Genomic DNA, 23,933 nt, shown 5'->3' on the forward strand with positions numbered 1-23,933 from the left:
TTTAGTGACTGGCTTACTTCACTTAACATAAGGTCTTTAAGATTCATCCATGTTGTCTCATGTGTCAATACTTCATTCCTTCTTACAGTTAAGTAATAATCCATGGTATGTTTATATCACATTTTGTTTATCCATTCATCCATTTATGGAGACTTCGGTTGCTTCAACCTTTTGGCAATTGTAAATAATGCTTTAATGAACGTTAGTGTGCATATGTCTGTTCATGTCCCTGCTTTCAATTCTTCCAGATATATTCCTATTAGTGTGATTGCTGGATCATATGGTATTTCTATACTTAGCTTCCTAAAGAACCACCAAAAAGTCCTCCACAGTGGCTGCACCATTCCACACTCCTACCAGCAATGGATGAGTGTTCCTGTTCCTCCACATCCTCTCCAACACTTGTAGTTTTCTGTTTTTTTAATAGCAGCCAGTCTAATAGGTTTAAGATGATATCTTGTAGTTTTGATTTGCATTTCCCTAGTAGACGTTGAACATCTTTTAATGTGCTTTTTAGCCATTTGTATTTCCTCTTGGAAAAGTATCTATTCAAATCTCTTGCCCTTTTTTTAAAATGGGTTGGTTGTACTTTTAGTTTTAAGATAAACAATTTCTTTATATATGCTAGATATTAGGCCCTTATGAGCTATGTGGTTCACAAATATTTTCACCCCATTGAGTATGCTGCCTTTTCACTTTCTTGGCAAACTCCTTTGAAGCACAAATTTTTTTTTAATTTTGAGGAGGCCCCATTTATCTATCTTTTTATTTTGTTGCTCATACTTTAGGTGTAAAGTTTATGAAACCATTTCCTATTACCAGATCTTGAAGAAGTGTTCCTATATTTTCTAGGAGCTTAATGGGTGTGGCTCTTATCTTTGGTCCATCTTGAGTTAATTTTTGTATAGGACATGAGATAGTGATCCTCTTTCATTCTTTTGGATATGGATATCCAGTTCTCTAAGACCCATTTGTTGAAGAGACTATTCTGTCCCAGTTGAGTGGGCTTGGTGACCTTGTCAAATCAGTTGGCCAAATATGCATGAGTCTTTATTGGCACTCTCAGTTTGGTTCCATTGGTTTGTCTATCCTTGTGCCAAAACCATTTAGTAGGATTCAGGTAGCGTGATTCCTCCGGTTTCCTTTTTCCTTTTCCAGATGTTTTTGGCTACTTGGGGTCTTTTACCCTTCCAAATAAATGTGATAATTGACTTTTCCAGTTCAGTAAAAGATGCTGTTGGAACTTTAATTGGGATTGCTTTGAACCTGTAATATGATTTGGGTAGGATGGACATCTTAATGATATTTATTCTTCCAATCCATGAACTTGGAATATTCTCCCATTTATTTCGATCTTCTTTAATTTCCCTTAGCAGTGTTGTGTAGTTTTCTGTGTATAAGCCTTGTACATTCTCAGTTAAGTTTCTTCCTAGATATTTGATTCTTTTAGTTGCTATTGTAAATGGAATTTTTGTCTTGATTACCTCCTCAGATTGCATTATTAGTGTACAAAAATGCTATGGATTTTTGCATGTTGATCTTATATCCTACCATTTTTACTGAACTTGTTTATCAGCTCTAGGAGTCTTGTAGGTTTTTTGGGACTTTCTATGTATAGAATCATGTCATTTGCAAATAGTGAAAGTTTTACTTCTTCCTTTTGAATTTGGATGCCTTTTATTTATTTTTCTTGCCTAAATTCTCGAACAAGTACTTCTAATAAAACGTTAAATAAAAGTGTTGAGTGTGGTCAGCCCTGTCTTGTTCCAGATCTTAGAGGGGAAGTCATGGCCCAGTCTGATGAACAAACAAAAAGCAGGAAATGTGGAAAAACTGATCAATGATGGCCAAACAAATATCTTTAATCAACTCAGTGATATGAAGGAAGAGATAAAGGATATCAAGAAGACACTGGGGGAACATAAAGAAAAAATTGTAAACATACATAAAAAGATAACAGATCTTATGGTGATGAAGGCACAATGTAAAAAATTAAAAATACACTAGAGGGAAGTGGACTTGGCCCAGTGGATAGGGCGTCCGTCTACCACATGGGAGGTCCGTGGTTCAAACCCCGGGCCTCCTTGACCCATGTGGAGCTGGCCTACACGCAGTGCTGATGCGCGCAAGGAGTGCCCTGCCATGCAGGGGTGTCCCCTGCGTATGGGGTGCGAGGAGTGCGCCCCGTAAGGAGAGCCGCCCAGCGTGAAAGAAAGTGCAGCCTGCCCAAGAATGGTGCCGCACACACGGAGAGTCGACACAGCAAGATGATGCAACAAAAAGAAACACAGATTCCCGTGCCGCTGACAACAACAGAAGTGGACAAAAAGAAGAACACACAGCAAATGGACACAGAGAACAGACAACTGGGGGGGTGGGGGGGAGGAAGGGGAGAGAAATAAATAGAAATAAATTTTAAAAAATAAAAAAATAAAAAAAAATACACTAGAAGTACATAACAGATTTGAACAGGGAAAGGAAAGAACTACATAGAAAATAGGACACCAGAAATTGCACAGATAGTAGGATAGACAAAAAAAATGGAAAAAATCAGTAGTGCCTCAGGGATTTGAATGAAACATGTGCATTATGGACATCCTAGAGTGAGAAGAGAAAGGAAGGGGAGTGTAGCAGTTTGATATTATTTATGAATTCCAAATATAGGATTATGTTTGTAAACTGGTCTGTTCCTCTGGGTGTATTAGATTGTATTAACTTCAGAGGTTTCACTTTTACTTAATTAAATTATGATTAGGACTTTGATTGGGCCATGTCAGTAGGATGAGAAAATGACAAGGCAGAGGAGTTAGTTGGAAATATTTTTGGTACTGGAGCCCTGGGAAGTAAACACACAGGAGACGAGCACAGAGGAATAGAGACATGACAGAGGCCCCAGGAAGAGAGAGAGCCCAATAGTCTACAGCTGACCTTGTGAAGAGAGCAGAGTGAGCATGAGAGAAATGAGACTTATCCCATCCAATAGCTGATATTGGAAGAAGCTGGGACCATGGAGCCTTAAGAGGAAGAGGAAGGCTGGACCCTTGCTCGTGTTGCCAGCCATCTTGTTCCAACACATGACAACAGACTTTGGTGAAGGAAATAACTTGCACTTTATGGCCTTGTGACTGTAAACTTCCACCCCAAATAAATACACTTTATTTAAAACCCAACGGAATTCTGGTCCTGTGCATCAGCACCCCTTTGGCTAATATAGAGGGTAGTAGGAGTCTTTGAGGAAATAATGGCCAAAAACTCCCCAACTCTTATGAGGGACATGAATATATATACCCAGGAAGTACAGCACACACCAGGCACAATAAATCCTAGCAGACTTAACCCGAGACATATACTTATCAGATTACTAAAAGCTCACAACAAAAACACAATCCTGAAAGCAGCAAGAGAAAACAAAGCCATCACATATAAGGGAAGCTCAATAAGATTAAGTGTTCATTTCTCATCTGAAACCATGGCGGTGAGAAGGAAGTGCTACGAGAAAGTTAAGGTGCTGAATTTTAAAAACTGCCAGCCAAGAATTTTGTATCCAGCAAAATTGTCATTCAGAAGTGAAGGGGAGTTCAAAATACAGATAAACAAAAATTGAGAGAATTTGTCAACAAAAGTCCTGCCCTTCCAGAAATACTCAAGAGAGTTCTGCATATTGAAAGGAAAAAGCAGAGTGTTGGAGGAGATTGTAGAAAGGAAGATTATTGGTAAGAGTATCTAAAAGGATTAAAAATAAAATATGACATTAATATAAATACTTTTATATTAATAAAAACAAATGTTTATAATATAAATAAAATATGACATATATAAGAAAAATGGCTAAAGTATTTACTGCATTTATGGTAATAACACTGAATGTTAATGGATTTAACTCTCCAATCAAAAGACAGATCGGTAGAATGGATAAGGAAATATGACCCATCTATATGCTGTCTATAAGAAACTCACCTTAGACCGAGGGAAACAAACAGCTTGCAAGTGAAAGTTTGGAAAATGATTTTACACACAAACAGTAACCAAAAGAGGACAGGAGTAGCTATACTAATACCTTAGAAAATAGACTTTAAATGTAAAATTGCAAGAGACAGAGAAGAACGTTGTGTATTTATAAAAGGGATACTCAACCAAGAAGAACAAAGAATCATAAATATTTACGCACTTAACCAGGGAGCACCAAAATACTTGAGGCAACTACTGGCAAAACTAAGGGGAGAAATAGATGCCTCTGCAATCACAATGGGAGACTTAAATGTACCATTATCACCATTAGAACATCTCAACAGAGATTCAGTAAAAAAACAGAGACCTTAAATAATACATTAGAGGAACTAGACCTCTAATGGGGTATACAGAACATTATACCCCAAAACAGCAGGATGTGCATTCTTCTCAAGTGCTCATGAATCATTCTTCAGGATAGACCACGTGCTATGTCATAGAACAAGTCTCAATGAATTTGGAAAGAAATTATACAGAGCCCTTTGTCTGACAACAGAATGAAGCTGGAGTTCAATAAAGGATGGAATACCGGAATAGGCACAAATAAATGCAAGTTAACACACTCTTAAACAGTCAGTGGGTCAAGGAGGAAATTGCCAGAGAAATCATTAACTACCTCAAAGTGAATGAAAATGAGTATACAACATAAAAATTTATGGGATGCAGCTAATCAGTGCTGAGAGGAAAATTCATTAGCCCTAAATGCCTACATTAAAAATAAGTAACAGCTAAAAGCAAAAACCTAACTGCACACCTGGAGAAACTAGAAAAAGAAAAACAAACTGACCCCAAAGCAAGCAGAATGAAGTACATAAAGATTAGGGCAGAATTAAATGAAATTGAGGACTAAAAATCACTAGAGAGGTGCAGATTTGGCTCAAGAGTTTGAGTGTCCTCATCCCACATGGGAGGTCCCAGGTTTGGTTCTTGGTGTTCCCTGAAAACAAAACAAAACAAAACAAAAAAACAGTAAGCAAAACAAATGAAAAAACCAACTCAGGGAAGCTGATGTGGCTGAGTGGTTTCACAATGGCTTCCCACATACAAGGTCTAGGGTTCAATCCCCCACCACTGGTACCTCAAAAAAAGAAAATCAAACAGAACACTAGAAAGAATTGACAAGACCAAAAGCTGGTTCTTTGAGAAAATTAACAAAATCTAGTTCTTTGAGCTAGATTAATGAAGAAAAAAGAGAAGATGCAAATAAAATCCGAAATGAGAGAGGGGATATTATCACTGACCCCACAGAAATAAAGAGTATCATAAGAGGATGCTTTGAAAAATGTATGTGAACAAGATAGACAATTTAGATGAAATGGATTAATTTATAGAAAGAACAACCTACGTTAGTGAAAGAAGTAATAGAACTCAACAGACCATTCACAATTACTGAGATTGAACTACTCATCAAAAACCTCCCAAACAAGAAAAGCCCAGGACCAAGTGGCTTCACAGGTGAATTCTACCAGTCATTCCAGAAAGGACTACTACCATTCCTGCTCAAAGTGTTCCAAAAAATGGAAGAAGAGGGAACATTACCTAACTCATTCTATGATGCCAACATCTTCCTAATATCAAAGCTACATAAAGGTGCTAGAAGAAAAGGAAAACTACAGACCAATCTGTCTAATGAACTTAGATGCAAAAATGCTAAACAAAATACCTGCTCATTGAATCCAGCAGCACATTAGTCGAATTATACACTATGCTTAAATGGATTTTATCCCAGGTATGCAAGGATGGTTCAACATAAGAAAATCAATAAATGTAAAATACTACTTAAACAGATCAAAGGAAAAAAATCACATGAGTGTTAATGCAGAAAAGTCATTTGACAAAATACAGTATCCTTTTTTGATAAAAACACTTTGAAAGATAGGATCAGAAGGAAAGTTCCTCAATATGATAAAGGGCATATATGAAAAACCCTTTTATTTCTTTTTCTTGCCTAACTGCTTGTTAAAACTTCCAGTACAGTGTTAAATAATAGTGGTGATAGTGGGCAGTATTGTCGTATTCCAGATCTTGGAGAGCCTTCAGACTTTCACCATTGAGTATGATGTTATATGTGAGTTTTTCATATATGCCTTTTATTGTGTTGAGGAAGTTTTCTTCTATTCCTGTCTTTCAAAGTGTTTTTATCAAGAAAGGATCCTAGATTTTGTCAAATACCTTTTCTTTTTTTTTTTTTTTAAAGATTTATTTATTTATTTAATTTCCCCACCTCCCCTGGTTGTCTGTTCTTGGTGTCTATTGGCTGCGTCTTGTTTCTTTGTCCGCTTCTGTTGTCGTCAGCGGCACGGGAAGTGTGGGCGGTGCCATTCCTGGGCAGGCTGCTCTTTCTTTTCACGCTGGGCGGCTTTCCTCACGGGTGCACTCCTTGCGTGTGGGGCTCCCCCACGCGGGGGACACCCTTGCGTGGCAAGGCACTCCTTGCGCGCATCAGCACTGCACATGGGCCAGCTCCACACGGGTCAAGGAGGCCCGGGGCTTGAACCGCGGACCTCCCATATGGTAGACGGACGCCCTAACCACTGGGCCAAAGTCCGTTTCCCAAATACCTTTTCTGTATCAATCAATATGATATGGTCTTCCCCTTTTCATTTGTTAATTGGTGTATTACATTAATTGCCTTTCATGTGTTGAACTACCCTGTCATTCCTGGAATAAAACCCGTTTGATCATGGTATAAAATTTCAGGGATGCAGATGTGGCTCAAACGATTGGACTCCTGTCTACCATATAGGAGGTCCAAGGTTTGATTCCCGGGGCCTCCTGATGAAGGCAAGCTGGCCTGAGCTGGGTACAGGCCCATACATGAATGCTGGCACATGCTGCAAGCCAGCCCTAGTGGAGAGCTGGCACAGCAAGATGACACAACAAAAAGAGACACAGAGGAGAGACAATAAGAGACACAGCAGACCAGGGAGCTCAGGTGGTGCAAAAAATTGAGCACCTCTCTCCTACTCTGGAAAGTCCCAGGATTGATTTCTGTTGTTACCTAAAGAGAAGACAAGCAGACCCAGAAGAACTCACAGCAAATGCACACAGAGTGCAGACAACAAGGGAGGGGTAGGTAAATAATCTTTTTAAAAATTCTTTTAATGTGCTGTTGGATTTGATTTGCAGGTATTTTGTTGAGGAATTTTGCATCTATATTCATTAGAGAGATTGGACTTTAATTTTCTTTTCTTCTAGTGCCTTTATCTGTCTTTGGTATTAGGGCGATGTTGGCATCATAGAATGAGGTAGTGATCTCTCCTGTTTAAATTTTTTATTTTATTTTTTATTTTATTTTATTATTTTATTTTATTTTATTTTATTTTATTTATTTATTTATTTATTTTATTTTATTATTTTTCTCCTCCCCGCCCTGCCACCACCTGTGCTCACTGTGTCCATTCACTGTGTTCTTCTGTGTCTGCTTGTCTTCTTTTCTCATCTTCTCTTTTGGAGGCACTGGGAACCGATCCTGGGACCTCTGACGTGGGAGAGAGGCACTCAATCACTTGAACCACCTTAGCTCCCTGGTTTGTTGTGTGTCTCATTGTCTTTCCTCTGAGTCACTTTTTTGTTGCGTCATCTTGTTGCATCAGTTTGCGGCGTGGGCCAGCTCTCGCAGACAGGCCAGCTTTGCCTTCACCAGGAGGCCCAGGGAACCGAATCCGGGACCCCCCATATGGTAGACGGGAGCCCAATCGCTTGAGCCACATCTGATTCCCCCTCCTGTTTAATTTTTTGGAAGAGTTTGTACAGGATTGGTGTCAATTTTTCTTGGAACCATGGGTAGAATTCACCTGTGAAGCCATCTCAGTCTGGGCTTATCTTTGTTGCAAGGTTTTTGATGGATAGATTCAGTCTCTTGTAATTGGTCTGCTGAGATCTTCTGTTTCTTCTAGAATCATTGTACATTGTGTTTCTAGGAATTTGTGATTCTAGGTTATATAATTTTTTGTTCAAAGTATACACTCTTATCCTTTTTATGTATGTGGGGTCAGTAATAATGTTTCCCCTCTCATTTCTGGTTTTTTTTTGTGTGTGTCTTCTCTTTTTTTTTTTTTCTTTGTCAGTCTAGCTAAGAGTTTGTCAGTATTATTGATCTTTTGAAAGAACCAACTTTTGGTTTTATTAATTCTCTCTTTTTTATTCTCAACTTCATTTATTTTTGCTCTAATCTTTGTTAATCTTTCCTTCTGCTTGCTCTGGGACTCATTTCTTTTTCTTTTTCTAGTTCCTCCAGGTGTGCAGTTAGGTCTTTGATTTTATTTTTTTTATTTTTATTTATTTTATTTATTTAATTCCCCTCCCCTCCCCCGGTTGTCTGTTTTTTTTTTTTTTTTTCTGTGTCTTTTTGCTGCGTCTTGTTTCTTTGTCCGCTTCTGTTGTCAGCGGCACGGGAAGTGTGGGCGGCGCCATTCCTCGGCAGGCTGCTCACTCCTTCGCGCTGGGCGGCTCTCCTTATGGGTGCACTCCTTGGGCGTGGGGCTCCCCTACTCGGGGGACACCCCTGTGTAGCACAGCACTCCTTGCGCGCATCAGCACTGCGCATGAGCCAGCTCCACACGGGTCAAGGAGGCCCGGGGCTTGAACCGCGGACCTCCCATGTGGTAGACGGACGCCCTAACCACTGGGCCAAAGTCCGTTTCCCAGGTCTTTGATTTTAGCTCTTCCTTCATTTCTTTTTTTTTAAAGATTTATTTTATTTATTTCTCTACCCTGCCCCGCCCCACCCACCCCCGCCCTTGTTGTCTGTTCTCTGTGTCCATTTGTTGCGTGTTCTTTGTCCGCTTCTGTTGTTGTCAGCCGCACAGGAATATGTGTCTCTTTGTTGTTGTGTCATCTTGCTATGTCAGCTCCCCGTGTGTGCGGCGCCATTCCTGGGCAGGCTGCACTATCTTTCGCACTGGGTGTCTCTCCTTACGGGGCGCACTCCTTGCGCATGGGGCTCCCCTACACGGGGGCACTCCTGTGTGGCATAGCACTTGTTGAGCGCATCAGCACTGTGCATGGGCCAGCTCCACATGGGTCAAGGAGGCCCAGGCTTTGAACTGCAGACCTCCCATGTGGTAAATGGACGCCCTAACCACTGGGCCAAGTCTGCTTCCCCTTCCTTCATTTTTAAGGTAAGTGTTTAGGACTATAAATTTCCATCTCGGCACTGCCTTCTCTGCATCCCATAAGTTGTAATATGTTATGGTTTTTTCTCTCACAATTTTTTCTGTGATTCCCTGCTTGTTTAAGAGACTGTTATTTTTTTTGCACCTCACAGGACTTTGACAAAAGGGTAAAATGGCAGCTGACTCAATGGGAGAAAATATTTGGAAATCACATGTCTGATAAGGGCTTAATATCCATGATACATAATGAGAAGTTACAACTCAACAATAAAAAGACAAACGACTTGATTAAAAAATGGACAAAAGACTTGCTTAGACATTTGTCCAAAGAAGAAATACAAATAGCAAAAAAAATAACACATGCAAGGATGTTCAACATTATAATGGTTAGGGAAATGCAAATCAAAATTACAGTGAGATATCATTTTACACCAGAAAGGCCATTATTAAAAAGAACTACAGGTGTTGGAGAGGATGTGGAGAAATAGGAAGACTTATTTACTGTTGATGGGAATGTAGAATGGACTGTTCTATGGAGGACTGTTTGAGAGTAACTAAAGAATTGGAATGTGGATTTGTCACGTGACTGTGCCATACCACTACAGTGTATATACCAGAAGAACTGAGAGCAGTGACACAAACAGACATCTGCACACCAGTGTTCATAGTGGCATTATTTACAACTTCCAAAAGCTGGAAACAACTCAGTTGTCTGATGAGTGGATAATCAAACTGTGGTTTATTCACATGATGGAATATTATGCAGCTGTAAAAAGAAATGACGTTGTAAAGCATATGACAACATGGATGAACCTGGTGGATATTCTGTTGAGTGAAGCAAGCCAGACACAGAAGAACAAATACTGTATGATAGTGCTACTGTGAACTAAATATATTGTGTAACATACTATATAATTCCTGTTGGAGAAAAACGGTGCTCACTGGGACATGGAGACTAATGTGCCTACAGGCAGAAAATTTATTGAGAAACCCTCCCAATGGAGGAGGTCTAAAGAGTAGACTTCAGCCCACTTCTGGAAGGGGGGATTTGAATTTATACAGAACTTTACTGGGTGGAGAAATCATAGTTGGTGGGAGGGGGTCGAGGGTCTGATGAAGTGCAGGGGCCAATAGGAAGCCCTAGAGGTGAAAATTTTCCTTTGAATGGCTAGAAGGTAGTGGGTTAGGGAGTTAGGTTTTCTTGGAATGCTGGAGAAGCGGGTGTTCCTTTGTTATGCAGGGAGTGAAGGTTTTTATCTCCCTTTACTCCCATTTCCAGGTGGTTTCTTGGTTTAACCTTTGGGGAAATACCCTGCTTTCAGACAAGTAGGCTTATGGGGGAGGGGGCTTGTCTTTCCTCAATGCATATCAGGGGAACTGAGTTACAGCTTGTTAATTATTGCAAACCTAGTGAGGGGGAACCTCTAACATTCCTAACTCTTTGCTTATATATACATATAGGGGAACCTGGATATTGGGGTATATGGTACTGGGCAAGATGGGAATGTGAGGGGATTTGGGGCATTGGCTACTTACTGCTGTCAAGGGACGGAGAAAAGAAGTTCCCTTGCATCCTATACAATACAACGCAGCAAAAGACGCCGTTTACATATTCCTGGGTTGTTGACAGTATGATTCAGTGTATGAACCAGACAAGAAGCTGTAAGAGACAAGGACTAAAATGAAGCAGCAGCAATACTATCAGTAATGGTGTTATAATGGATAAAAGGATTGATTTTAGGGGTGAGGAGAAAAAAGAAATGAGGATAACCATGATGGATTTCTGTAGCTGTTGTCTTCGTCTCTCTGAATGATTTCCATGTTTTCCTTTAAAGTTTTGAGATTTTTTTAATCTGCCCAGTTTTGTTAATATAAAAATTCCATTTATGATTGCACAGGTGCTTTGTACATCCTGTTGGATTAGGGACAGGGTTGGGGGTTGGGGGTCATCTGTTATCGGGGCAGGGAGATCTGTTGGAACTGACTAGGGTCACGGGTTATTTTGCTAAATGAGGCTAACAATTCCATTTATATAAAATGTAAATATAAATTTATAAAGATGGGGGAAAAATAAATAGGCAAAAAAATGAGAGTGTTATTTAACTTTTATATATTTGTGAATATTCCAGTTCTTTACATATTATTGATTTCCAGCTTTATTCCCTTGTCAGAGAAGATGTGTATTAGTCAGCCAGAGGGGTGCTGATGCACAGGACCAGAATTCTGTTGAGTTTTATAAAGGGTATTTATTTGGGGTGGAAGCTTACAGTCACAAGGCCATGAAGTGTAAGTTACTTCCCTCACCGAAGTCTGTTTCCATGTGTTGGAGCAAGATAGCTGCCCACATCTGCAAGGGTCCAGCCTTCCTCTTCTTCCTCTTCAGGCTCCATGGTCCCAGCTTCTTCCAGTGTCAGCTATAGGCTGAGATAAGTCTCATTTCTCTCCATGCTCAGTTGCTCTGCTCTCTCCAAAAGGTCAGCTGTAGACTATTGGGCTCTCTCTCTTCTTGGGGCCTCTGCCGTGTCTTTGGACACGGCATTGTTCCCTTGTGTATTTTCTTCCTCGGGCTCCAGCTCAAAAAAACTACTAACTCCTCTGCAGTGTTGCTTTCTCTGTGATTTCCCACCCCCTTGGTGAGTGGGAACTCAACATCCTACTGACACGGCCCAATCAAAGCCTTAGTCATTACTTAATCAAGTATAAGTGAAACCTGAATATAATACAATTGAATATGCCCAGAGAAACCAGTTTACAAACATAATCCGTATTTGGAATTCATAAATAATACCAAACTGCTAGAAGATGCTTTCTTTAATTTCCTTGTTTCTAAATTTATTGAGAGTTGTTTTGTGACCCAATATGTGGTCTATCCTGGAGAATGATCCATATGCATTTGAGAAGATATATATTCTGCTGTTTGGGAGAACAATATTCTGTATGTGTCTGTTAGGTTAAGTTCATTTATCATACTTTTCAAGGTCTTTATTTCCTTATTGATCTTCTGTCTAGATGTTCTGTCTATTAATGAGAGTGGTGTATTAGTGTCCAACTATCGTGCAGGTATCTATTCCATTTTTTTTTTTTAAATATTTATTTATTTATTTATTCCCCCCCTTCCCTTCCTCCCACCCTGCTGTTTCTGCTATCTGTGTTGTCTTCTCTTCTCATTTTCTCTCCTCTAGGATTTACCAGGATTCAATCCTGGAGACCTCTAATGGGGACAGAGATTCCCTGTCAATTGAGCCACCTCATTCCTCGTTTCTGCTGTGCTTCACCTTGACTCTCCCTTGTCTCTCTTTTGATGCATTATCATCTTGCTGTGTGACTCACTTGCACGGGGCAGTGGCTCACTGCACAGGTACTCGTGTGGGTACTGGCTCATCACACAGGCACTTAACGTGGGCACTGCCTTGTCATGCAGCAACTTTCTCTTCTTCTTTTTCACCAGGAGGCCCCAGGGATTGAACCCAGGTCCTCCTGTATGGTAGGCAGAAGCTCTATAACTTGAGCCACATCTGCTTCCCTCTCTTCAGTTTTCCCAGTATTTACTTCATTTTTTGGGGGCATCATTGGTTAGGTGCTTAAAGATTTAGGATTGTAATTTATTCTTGGTGGATTGCCCCTTTATTAATATATAATGTCCTACTTTGTTGTGTATAACAGCTTTTGACTTAAAGCCTATTTTTCCAATATTAGTATAGCTACCCCAGTTCTTTTTTTCTTAGAATTTGTGTGGAAAATCTTTTTTCCATCCTTTCAATCTATTTGTGTCTTTGGGTCTATGGTGAGTCTCTTTTAAACAACATATAGTTAGATCATGCTCTTTTTATCAATTCTGACACTGACTTTTGGTTGGGAAAATCAATCCATTAACATTTAGTGTTATTATTGTAATGTATCAGCCATTTTGTCCTTTAGCTTTTATATATTAGTCAGGTAAAGAGGTGCTGATACAAAGTACCAGGAATCTTTTGTCTTTTATAAAGGATATTTATCGGGTAAAAACAGTTACAGGACCCTAAAGAGTCCAACTCGAAGTTACTTCCTTACCAAACTCTGTTGCCATGTGTTGAAGTAAGATAACAGGCGACATCTATGAGGGTTCATCTTTCAAGGCTCCATGGATCCAGCTTCTTCCGATCTCAGCTGTAGGCTGACATAGGACTCATTTTTTTTCCTGGCTCAGCTCCTCTGATCTCTTCAAAGGTCAGCTGTAGACTATCAGTTTATTTATTGCCATTATCAGGCAAATGGCTCACTTCTCTTCTCGAGGTCTCTGCCATGTCTATGGAGTGGTCTTTCTTCTTTGTATCCTCTCTGTGTATCTATTTCTGTGTTCTTGATTGAGTGTCCATCTCACACAAAGGGTGTGGGGACTCAAACTGTGTTGCCCTAATGTAATCAAAGCATCTCAGCTGAATCTAATTCAATCAAAGGGTATCACACCCAGAAGAACAGACCTGTCTGCAAACATAATCTCTCTTTTTGGAATTCATAAATAATGCCAAACTACCACAAATATCCTTTTAAAAGATTTTTTATATTGTATTTTTTCAAATGGATGGCTCATTTTTTTAAAAAAAATCTGTCAGCTTTTATCGTAACCACCCCCCGGCCCTGCCCCACCATGGCTCCCCTGTCTTTTTGCTGCTGTTTTTGCTTGTTGTCTACTCACTCTTTGTTTGTTTTGCTTGTTGTCTGCTCGTCTCTTTGTTTTTTATTTTCTTTAGGATGCACTGGGAACCAAACCTCAGACCTTGGGTACTCAACTGCTTGAGTCACATCTGCTCCCTGCTTGTTTTAGGGTTTTTTTGCTCATTTTCTGCTCATTGTCTTGCTCATTGTTTTTGCTCTGTTTCTGCTCATTGATTTTGCTTGTTGTCTGCTTGTTGTTTGTTTTATTTAGGAGGCACTGGGAACCAAACCCAGGACTTCCCATGCAGGAGGCAGGTGCTCAACTGCTTGACCCACATCTGCTCTCCATATCTTTTTTTGTCTTTCTTTCTTTAGTAATTCTTGAAAGGGTAGGTCTTTTATTGACCTACTCAGTTTCTGTTTATCTGTGAATGTTTTAAATTCTCCCTAAGTTATACAGGACAAGTTTGCTGGATAAAGAATTTTTTGCTGGCAATTCTTCTCTTTCAGTACCTTAAGTATATCAATCACTGCCTTCTTACCTCCATAATTACTGATGAGAAATTGGCACTTAGTCTTATTGAGCATCCCATGTATGTGATGAATTACTTTTCTGTTAGTGCTTTCAAAATTATCTCTTTATCTTTGGCATTTGACCTTCTGACTAGTATATTTCTTGGTTTAGGTTTATTAGGATTTATTCTTATTGAAGTATATTGCACTCTTGGACATGTATATTTTTATCTATCTTAAGAATTGCAAAGTTTTCTGCCATTATTTCCACAAATATTGTTTCTGCCCCTTTTTCTGTCTCTTCTCCTTCTGGGACACCCGTGACAAATATGTTTGTGTGGTTTGTGCGATCACTCAAATTCTTGAAATACTATTCTACTCTTTCTATTCTTTCCTCTAGCTGTTCTTTTGACCGTATGATTTTGATTGTCTTGTCTTCTAGTTCACTGATTTTTTCTTCTACCTGTTCAAATCTATTGCTATATGCCTCTAATTTTTTTTTTTAAGATTTATTTATTTATTTCTCTCCCCCCACTTCATTGTTTTGTGCTTGCAGTCTGCTCTGTGTCCATTAGCTGTGTTCTTCTGTGTCTGCTTGTCTTCTCTTTTGGCAGCACCAGGAACTGATCCTGGGACCTTCCAGAGTGGAAGAGAGGTGCTCAATCTCTTGTGCCACCTCAGCTCCCTGGTCTGCAGCATCTCTTATTGTTGCATCATCTTGCTGTGCCAGCTCCCCATGCGAGCCAACACTCCAGCATAGGCCAGTGCACTGCATGGGCCAGCTCTCTGCACAGGCCAGCTTTTCTTCACCAGGAGACCCCAGTAATCAAACCATAGACCTCCCATATAGTAGATGGAAGCCCAGTCGCTTGAACCACATCCACTTCTCTCTAGTTAGTTTTTAATCTCTAGTATTGTGCCTTTCATCTCCATAATTTTTGTTATGTTTCTTTATATACTTTCAAATTCTTCTATATGCTCACACAGTATCTTCTTAATATCCATTAGGAGATTTTTTTGAACATCTTTGATTAGTTGTTTCAACTTTTGAGTCTCCTCTGAGGTTTTAATTTGTTCCCTTGACTGAGTCATATCTTCCCATTTCTTAGTATGGCTTGTGATTTTTTTGCTAATATCTAGGCATCTGATTATCTTCATGAATTAATTCTGAACATCCTCTTCTCCCTCTTCCCTGAGGTTTTTATTGTTGATTGACTTTGTATTCATTTACACTTGGTCTAACTTAGTCTAGATCTTTAGAATTGCCCACGTTTAACTGTTGAGATTTTCTTAGCTCTTCCTCATCTGAACTCTGGATATATGGTACAATTTTTAAGATTTTACTTTCTGTGCAGTTGTTTCATCTCCATGGGAAAGCTTCCTTTCCTTTTTTTTTCTTCCCTGGGAATCCCGATCGATTATGTTTGTTTTTGTGCACAATTTCCTCCCTAGGTCTTATGATTTGTTTAAATTCTCTCCCTCACTTAGTGCCCCATTTTCCTTATACTTTTCACTTCTGGCACTCTCCTCCTGTCCTACAGCAGTTCAGTTTAACAGTCCCTTTTTTCCTGTGAGGGTTTTCTGCAGCAAACTTCTTCCCCATTAGGGTATCCTGCCCCAGGGAGCCAGATAGGGTCAGTAAAGAAGGGTGGGTCAACAAAGTAAAGTCCATTTTGGGCTTAGGTTGTCTAGCCAGCAGAAACTGGGCACAACAGTTCTTGCCATCAGTTCTGCCTCTGGCTTTCTCTCCCACCACCCCCAGGGGCCCTTTTGTATGCAGTACTTCAGTGGCTTGTATTCTGCCCTGGTCTCTGCAGACTTGGTTCCCTGTGCTTGCATATGCGTGGGGTTCTAACTTGCTCCTGCAAGTGGCTCCTAGTTGGTGGTGGTGGTGTAACTGCGTGATTCCCATGCTATGCAAGATCAAGTAAGGGGGAGGAGAATGGGAATGGACTGGTGGGTCTGGGATGGGAATTTCCTTCCTGATATTTTTCTTCGATTCATTGTTTGTGGAGTCCTTCCATCCTGCAGAGTTCTAAGCAAGTGGGAGTTTTCCTTTATTTGGTAAATCTCTGGGGAACCTTTTCCTGGGGAAGTCTTACATCACCGTAATGATGACATCACCAAAAGAATTTTTTTTTTCTCTCCCCTTCCCCCTCACCCCGGTTGTCTGTTCTCTGTGTCTATGTGCTGCGTGTTCTTTGTCTGCTTCTGTTGTTGTCAGTGGCACGGGAATCTTTTTGTTGCGTCATCTTGTTGTGCCAGCTCTCCGTGTAGGCGGCACCATTCTTAGGCAGGCTGCACTTTCTTTCGCGCTGGGCGGCTCTCCTTACGGGGCGCACTCCTTGCACATGGGCCTTCCCTACATGGGGGACACCCCTGCGTGGCACGGTACTCCTTGCGCACATCAGCACTGCGCATGGGCCAGCTCCACACGGGTCAAGGAGGCCCGGGGTTTGAACCGCAGACCTCCCATGTGGTAGACGGATGCCCTAACCACTGGGCCAAGTCCGCTTCCCACCAAAAGAATTTTAAACATCTTCCCCTAACTTGTTATTTTGAAGAATTTCAAACATAAAAATTTATCAAAATGGTATTGTAGGGGAGCAGATGTGGCTCAAGCTCCCACATGGGAGGTCCTGGGTTTGATTCCTGGTGCCTCCTAAAGAAGATGAGCTGATGCAATGAGCAGACACAACGAGCAGAGACAATGAGCAGACAGATGAGGGAGCCATCCCGTGTGGAGTGGAGAACAGACAAAACAAAAAACTTAAAAAACAGTATCGTAAACAACCACAGACTCACCTAGACTCAACAAATTATTGTTTCACATTTATCTATAAATATATGCATATAAGATTGTTTACTTTTTTTTGCTTAACCATTCAAGAATTAGTGTAACCCTTGCCACACTCTGAGTATAAATGCTTAAGCATGTATTTCCTAAGAACAAGGACTTTTCTCTGACATAACCACAATATAATTATCACACTTGAGAAGTTTAACATTTATCTGATACTATTGTGTGATACACAGTCCATATTCAGATTTCTCCAGTTTTCCTGGTAGTGTCTTTTATAACTTATTTTCTCCTATCTAGAATCCAGCCAAAGATGCTATGTTGCAATTAGTTGTCTTGGCCTTTTGGTCTCCTTTGATTTAGGGCAGTTGCTCACTTTTTTCTGTCTTTGTTAATACTGAAATTTGTGACAAGAACAGTTTTGTAAAAATTGGGTTTGTCTGTGTGCTTCCTCATGATTATGTTCCGCTTAAACATTTTTAATAAAAATAGTACCTAGGTGACAGCACATCAGGAAAAAGAAAGTGTTTTAAAAATAATCATTACTTTTTACTAAAAATAATTTAAAAAATTAACTTTTTCTTGGGAAATATTCTGGCCAAACAGAAAAAAGTATAGAAAATGCTATCATAAACATCTGGCAATCCACCACCTAGCTTTAGCAAATCTGTTTGTTTTTATGTTCTTTTATATCCATTAATTATTTTTTTAATGAGGTATAATTTATATTCAGAGAAATTAATTCTCTGTAGTGGAATTCTGTGATATTTTTTAAAATGTAGGAAGCAGATGTGACTAAAGCGATTGGGCTCCCATCTATCATATAGGAGGCGCAGGGTTTGATTCCTGGAGCCTTCAAGCTGAACCACATGGTGTGCTGGCCCACACAGGAGTGCTGGTCTTTGTGGAGAGCTGGAGCAGCAAAATGACGCAACAAAAAGAGACACAGAGGAGAGACAATAAGAGATGCCGCAGACCAGGGAGCTGAGGTGGCACAAGAGAGAGCGTCTCTCTCCCACTCTGAAAGATCCCAGCATCAGTTCCTGGTGCCGCCTAAATAGAAGACAGGCAGACACAGAAGAACATACAGTGAATGGACACAGAAAGCAGACAGTGAGCATAAAAACAATGGATTGGGGGGAAGAGAAATAAATCTTTAAAAAATAAATAATAAAAATGCATATGATCATGTAACCACCACTACAATCAAGATATAGAACAGTTTCATTGCCCCCCAAAATGACCTTTTTGCTCCCTTGTAGTCATTACTTTCTCCTCTCCCTGAACCTTAGTCACTACTGACCTATTTTCTGTCCCTAAAGTTTTGACTTTTCTAGAATGTCATAAAAATGGAATGATGCGTATGGAATTATACATTATGTAGCCTTTTGAGTCTAACTTCTTTGGCTTAGTACAATGCATTTGAGATTCATCTGTGTTGTTACATGCATTGGTGGTCTCTATTGCTAAGAATTTATTGTATGGACGTGCCTTAATTTGTTTACATATACATTTGCCATTTAAAAGCCATTTGAGTTGTTTCCAGTTTCTAGAGATTAAGATTTCTGTGAACTTTGCATACAGGCTTTTGTGTGAACAAAAGTTTTCATTTCACTTGGGAAAATAAAATTTTAGCCATTTTAGTCGGTGTGTAATGATACCTCATTGTGGTTTTAATTTGCCGTTCCCTAGTGGTAAATGATGTATTAATCATCTTTTGATTTGTTTGCCGTCCTTGTATCTTTTTAAGTTTTCTGTCTGTTTAAATCTTTTGCCCTTTTTTCTGATTGGGTTTTCTTAATATTAAGGTTTTAGGTTTCTTTTTATATTCTTTATATATTCTGGATTCTCTCCGATTTGCAAATATTTTCTTCCAGTTTGTCTTTTCCATCTCTTAACAGTGTCTTCCAAGGAACACACATTTTTTTTATTTGGATGAAGTCCAAATTTTCCGTTTTTTTGCTTGTATAAATATTACTTTTGGTATTATATCTAAGAAATTTTGCCTAACCCATGGTCATAAAGATTTTCCTTTATGTAGTCTTTAAGAAATTATTTAGGTTTTATATTTTGCATTTAGGGCTATGATCCATGTGATGTAATTTTTGTGGGTGAGTGCGAGGTATGGGTCAAGGTTAATTTTTTTTTTCACTTATGGATATCTAATTGTTCCAGCATCCTTTGTTGAAAAGATTTTTCTTTCTCTGTTGAATCACCTTTGCGCCTTCCTTGAAAATCAAGTGACCATAAATCAGTGGGTTTGTTTCTTTCTTTCGATTTATTATCTATACTTTTTCTGGTATCGTCCTATCCTGATTAATGTAGTTATAGTTAATCTTGAAATCAGATAGCATGAATCCTCCAATTCTGTTCTTTTTCAGAATTATTTTGACTATTCTAGTTCCTTTGCCTTTCCTTATGAATTTTGGAATTAGATTATTGATTTCTGCAAAAAACCCTCTCGTAATTGAGTTGTATTTATAGATCAGTTTTAGAGAAACCAACATCTTAACAATTCTTCAACCTAGTGTATCTCTGCATTTATTTAGGTTGTCTTAGATTTCTTCTTACCAGCATTTTCTGCCTTTTCAGCTTACAAATCTTGCAGGTGTTTTTTTGTTTGTTTTTAAAATTTCTCTCCCCTTCCCCCCTGTTGTCTGCTCTCTGTGTCCATTTGCTGTGTATTCTTCTGTGTCTGCTTGCATTCTTGTCATGTGGTACCAAGAAACTGTGTCGTTTTTTTTGCTGCATTGTCTTGCTGCGCAGCTCTCCATGTGTGCAGTGCCACTCCTGGGCAGGCTGCGCTTTCTTCGCAGGGGGCGGCTCTCCTTGCGGGGCGTACACCTCATGTGTGGGGCACCCCTATGTAGGGGACACCCTGCTTGGCTCGGCCCTCCTTGTGCACGTTCAGCACTGCATGTGGGCCAGCTCACCACGTGGGCCAGGAGGTCCTGGGTACCAAACCCTGGACCTCCTATATGGTAGGCGGATGCTCTATCAGTTGAGCCTCAACCGCTTCCCTCATGCAGGTATTTTGTTAGCTTTATTAGCTAAGTAATTATTGTTTCATGGTGCTGTGCAAATGGTACTGTTCTTTAAATTTCCATTTCTAATTTTTATCGCTGGAATATAGAAATACATTTGAACTTATTACATACCTTGTATCTTAAAACCTTGGGAAAGTCACTTATTAGTATATTTTTTGTAGAGTTCTTGGAATTTTTTAGATACACAATCATGTTATCTCTGACAAGAAACAATTTTATTTCTTCCTTTCCAGTCTTCCTGGCACTCTTTTTCTTGTTTTATTTTACTGTCTAGGAATTCCTGTACAATGTTGAATAGAAGTGGTGAATGCACCACTAGTACATTTTTTATTTCATATATTCTACTTTACAGTTCTGGAATTTGCCTTTGGTTATTTTTTTTTACAGTTTCCATTTTTTACCTCAGAGACAACTCCCATTCCTGAGAGTCTTTCCCTGTCGTGTATCCCCCCCCCCCCTTTTAACCCTCTGATGCTTAAGTTCTTAAATATATTGATAATATTAATAGCTGCTTTTATATCCTTGTCTGTTCAGTCCATCCTCTAGGCAATCTTGGGTTCACTTTCTGTTGACTGTTTTTCTTGGTTACCTATCACATTTCCATTTCTTCACATGTTGTTTGTTATACTGGATGTTGTGGATGATATATTGTAGACACTCTGATTCTGTTATCTTCTGATGAATGGTGTTGACTTGAAGTTCATCTCAGTCTGCAGTTTGGAAGCCCTGGTTTACACTTTGCGCACACCTCTTTGGCTTTGCTCTTATTGTTAAAGAACATTCTCTCCATCCTGCAGTATGGTCTTTACTTTTCAAGTGTTGCCCTTCAGGGATTTCTGTAATACCCTGCGGTACTTACTAAGCCTCTTTAACTTGGCAGGACTCATAGTCTAAACTCGGTCTTCTTGTGGTGGGCAGTACTAAAACTGCTTATTTCCTTCAGCTTCCCAACTGGCACCTTTCTGTGGATCCCTTGGAGTCTTATCTGTGCATTAGAGGGTCTGCCAAGGATTTGAGGGCAATTAGTATGCAGATTTTAGGCTTCCCCGTCTGTGGCTATCTCCTTTGCAGAACTTCTTCCCTTAATTTTCAGCCATTCTGGCAGCCCCAAATTCTATTTTCTCATTCCTTGAGCCAGAAACATTTGGGTTTCTGCTTGAGTTCTAGCTGCCCCATACCACATAGACATGGGAGTATTCTCAGGAAGAAACTGTGTAAACTTGGATCTCACCCAGTGAGAGCTTTCAAGGGTTGAATTTCCTCCCGTTTCTGCCTCTTTCTGGTAGCTTTTCAAATACTTTTTTTCCCCCTAGGATTTATAATTGTTAGCTGCAGGAGGGTTAGTCCTGTCTAAGGTTCTCCCCCATTACTGGAAATAGAATGCCCAGCTGCTTTTTCCCAGCTATTTATTACACACGTGTTCAGACATGCAGAAAAGTTGAAAGAATAATAAAGCAAACACCTGTAGTCCTGCCACCTGGTATTTAGCATCCAGAATCTTGGGATGTTATTGTTTTATAGACCCTTTCAGGAGACAGTTAGGAAACTGTTTTGAAAATCATCAGTTCTTATTGATATTTTAAATTAAAATTTAACTATTCATTTTTATTTATATCTTTTCTCTGCCAGTGAAAATCCTGGCCAAGTAACATTTTGGCAAGATACATTGAGAATCTGACTTTCAACCTGTTCCTTCCACCCCATTTCTCCCATTCTCTGAAGATAAAAATTTGTATTTGTATAGGTTTATCTACCATTGTTTTTTTTTTAATATGGCAGAGTATAAATATATATTCATAGTTCCTTCTCTTTCTTACAAAAAATATAGAATACTAAAAACATTCTTTTAATCTTTTTTATTTTCAAAATACAGGAGATCGAATGAATCTGTTATGTATCTCGCAACATGTAATTGAGAATTGCTTACAGATTATTGGCTACGAGCTTTAGACTTTTATCTTTGGTTTTTTATTTTACTATTTAAGAGAGAGGATGAGGTACTTGCCAAAAATTCATTTGATCACTTACATTAGAGACATTTATTGTGATTTTAAGATTTATTATTTTGTGATTCCACTTCTAAATCATGCTTGTTTTGTCTTTTAAAAATTTTGCAGATTGAAGATCCAGGTTGCTTCTGGGTTATTATAAAAGGATGTAGTCCTTTTTTAGATCATGATGTTGATTATCAAAAACTAAATGGTGCTATGAATGACTTTTACAACAGAATGTGTCAAGATAAAGAAATAAAGCCATTAATGTTGGAGGAAGGGCAGGTATGTATCTAAATGTGCTTTAAGCACTGTTTCTTGAAATACTATTCAGAATGTAAAGTATTTGGGAAACTAAGATAATAAAAACATTTAGATTATTTTGAGTGCTTATAATTATTAGCTTGGGTTGATTTCTTTTGGTTGCACAAGATTCAGTCTAGTTACGGAAGGGGATGAATTCATATTGGGGCACTAGAGATGAAATTTCATCTGCATCCAGGCATTGGGCCATCCTTCTGGGGTCTGGGAACAAGGGGGTATTTCTGAATCCAACACAAGTCAGCATAGAAAGTGCGGGAGCCTTCAGTCCTAAGGCTGATGCCACTGTTTTGGTTGATCTCATGGCCAACTTGTTTCTTTTTTTTTTTTTTTTTAATATAGTCTTTATTTTTAAAAGATACTTAGATTGCATAAAATGTTGCATATCATGTTTCTTTCTTTCCCTCACTCTATGTAATGGCCCCTCCTCTTCTTTCAGCCTCAACTCCCATTGTCCATTGTCAGATTCTCTCTGTGGATCATTTCTTTTTCAGATGAGTGAATTTTTGTAATGATAGAAAAGCATGTATAAACTCAATGAACAAAACTAGAAATTTTAATTCATCCCACCCCCCACCAAGTTATCAGTAGTACATACTGATATTATTTTTCCATACTATTGACTTGTTGAAGAAATGAAACCAAGTCAGTTGTCCTTTTAAAATGTTCCACTTTTGAGGTGGATAGCCTGATGGTGGTGTTTAACTTTTATCTCTAGTCCCTGTATTTCCTGTGGGCTGATAGTTAAATAAAAAACTTTGATTAGATTTAGGGCAACTTTCCCCCTCCCCCTCAAGAATGGGTGTTGCTGTGAACTTCATATTGCATCAATCTGGGGGCATAGATTATGTCTGGCTGTTTCACCTTTGGTAATGCTAAGGTTGGTAGGTGGTTCAGATGGTGATAGCTGGCCCCCTTCCATGCGGTGTTGCCTATTTGAAGGATTCAGGCGTCATGGACCACCACTGCCCAAATGAGTGCTTTCATTCAAGGATACAGTGCTTTCATTCAAGAATAAACACAAGTTTTTCTGTATAGCTGTACTTCCCCTCATATACCAAGAGTCTTTGGTTACCCTGGAATAATATACTTTATATTGGAAAGGTGGAACAATTGTTGATTCTTTTGCTTTTCAATTTTCAGTATAGATTTATGCCTCCATTGGCATCCAGAGTTTTTTGTTTTGTTTTACTTTCCTTTGTCATCTCTCTTAATTCTTCTTCTTCTTATTATTATTTTTTAGGAGGTACCAGGGATTGAACCCAGGACCTCATACATGGGAAGCAGGTACTCAACCACTTGAGCCAAATCTGCTTCTTTTTTTAAAAATTTTAAAAATTTATTTCTCTCCTCTTCCCCACAGGCCACCCCCCCCCCCCAGTTGTCTGCTCTTTGTGTCCATTTGCTGTGTGTTCTTCTGTGTCCGCTTGTATTCTTGTCAGCGGCACCGGAATCTGTGTCTCATTTTGTTGTGTCATCTTGCTGCATCAGCCCTCCGTGT

At 39.3% G+C, this 23,933-nt stretch overlaps 1 protein-coding gene across 1 annotated transcript in view; it reads left to right on the forward strand.

Annotated features, from left to right (window-relative positions):
• TDRD12 (tudor domain containing 12) overlaps positions 1–23,933 on the forward strand; it is a 128,402-nt gene that overhangs the window by 10,770 nt on the left and 93,699 nt on the right. Inside the window, exon 3 of the mRNA XM_023583682.3 lies at positions 22,238–22,396. Coding sequence (XP_023439450.2) covers positions 22,238–22,396 — 159 coding nt within the window. The remainder of the gene's footprint in view (positions 1–22,237; positions 22,397–23,933) is intronic.

This window comes from Dasypus novemcinctus, chromosome 18, assembly GCF_030445035.2.
Source record: "Dasypus novemcinctus isolate mDasNov1 chromosome 18, mDasNov1.1.hap2, whole genome shotgun sequence".
Lineage (NCBI taxonomy): Eukaryota > Metazoa > Chordata > Mammalia > Cingulata > Dasypodidae > Dasypus > Dasypus novemcinctus.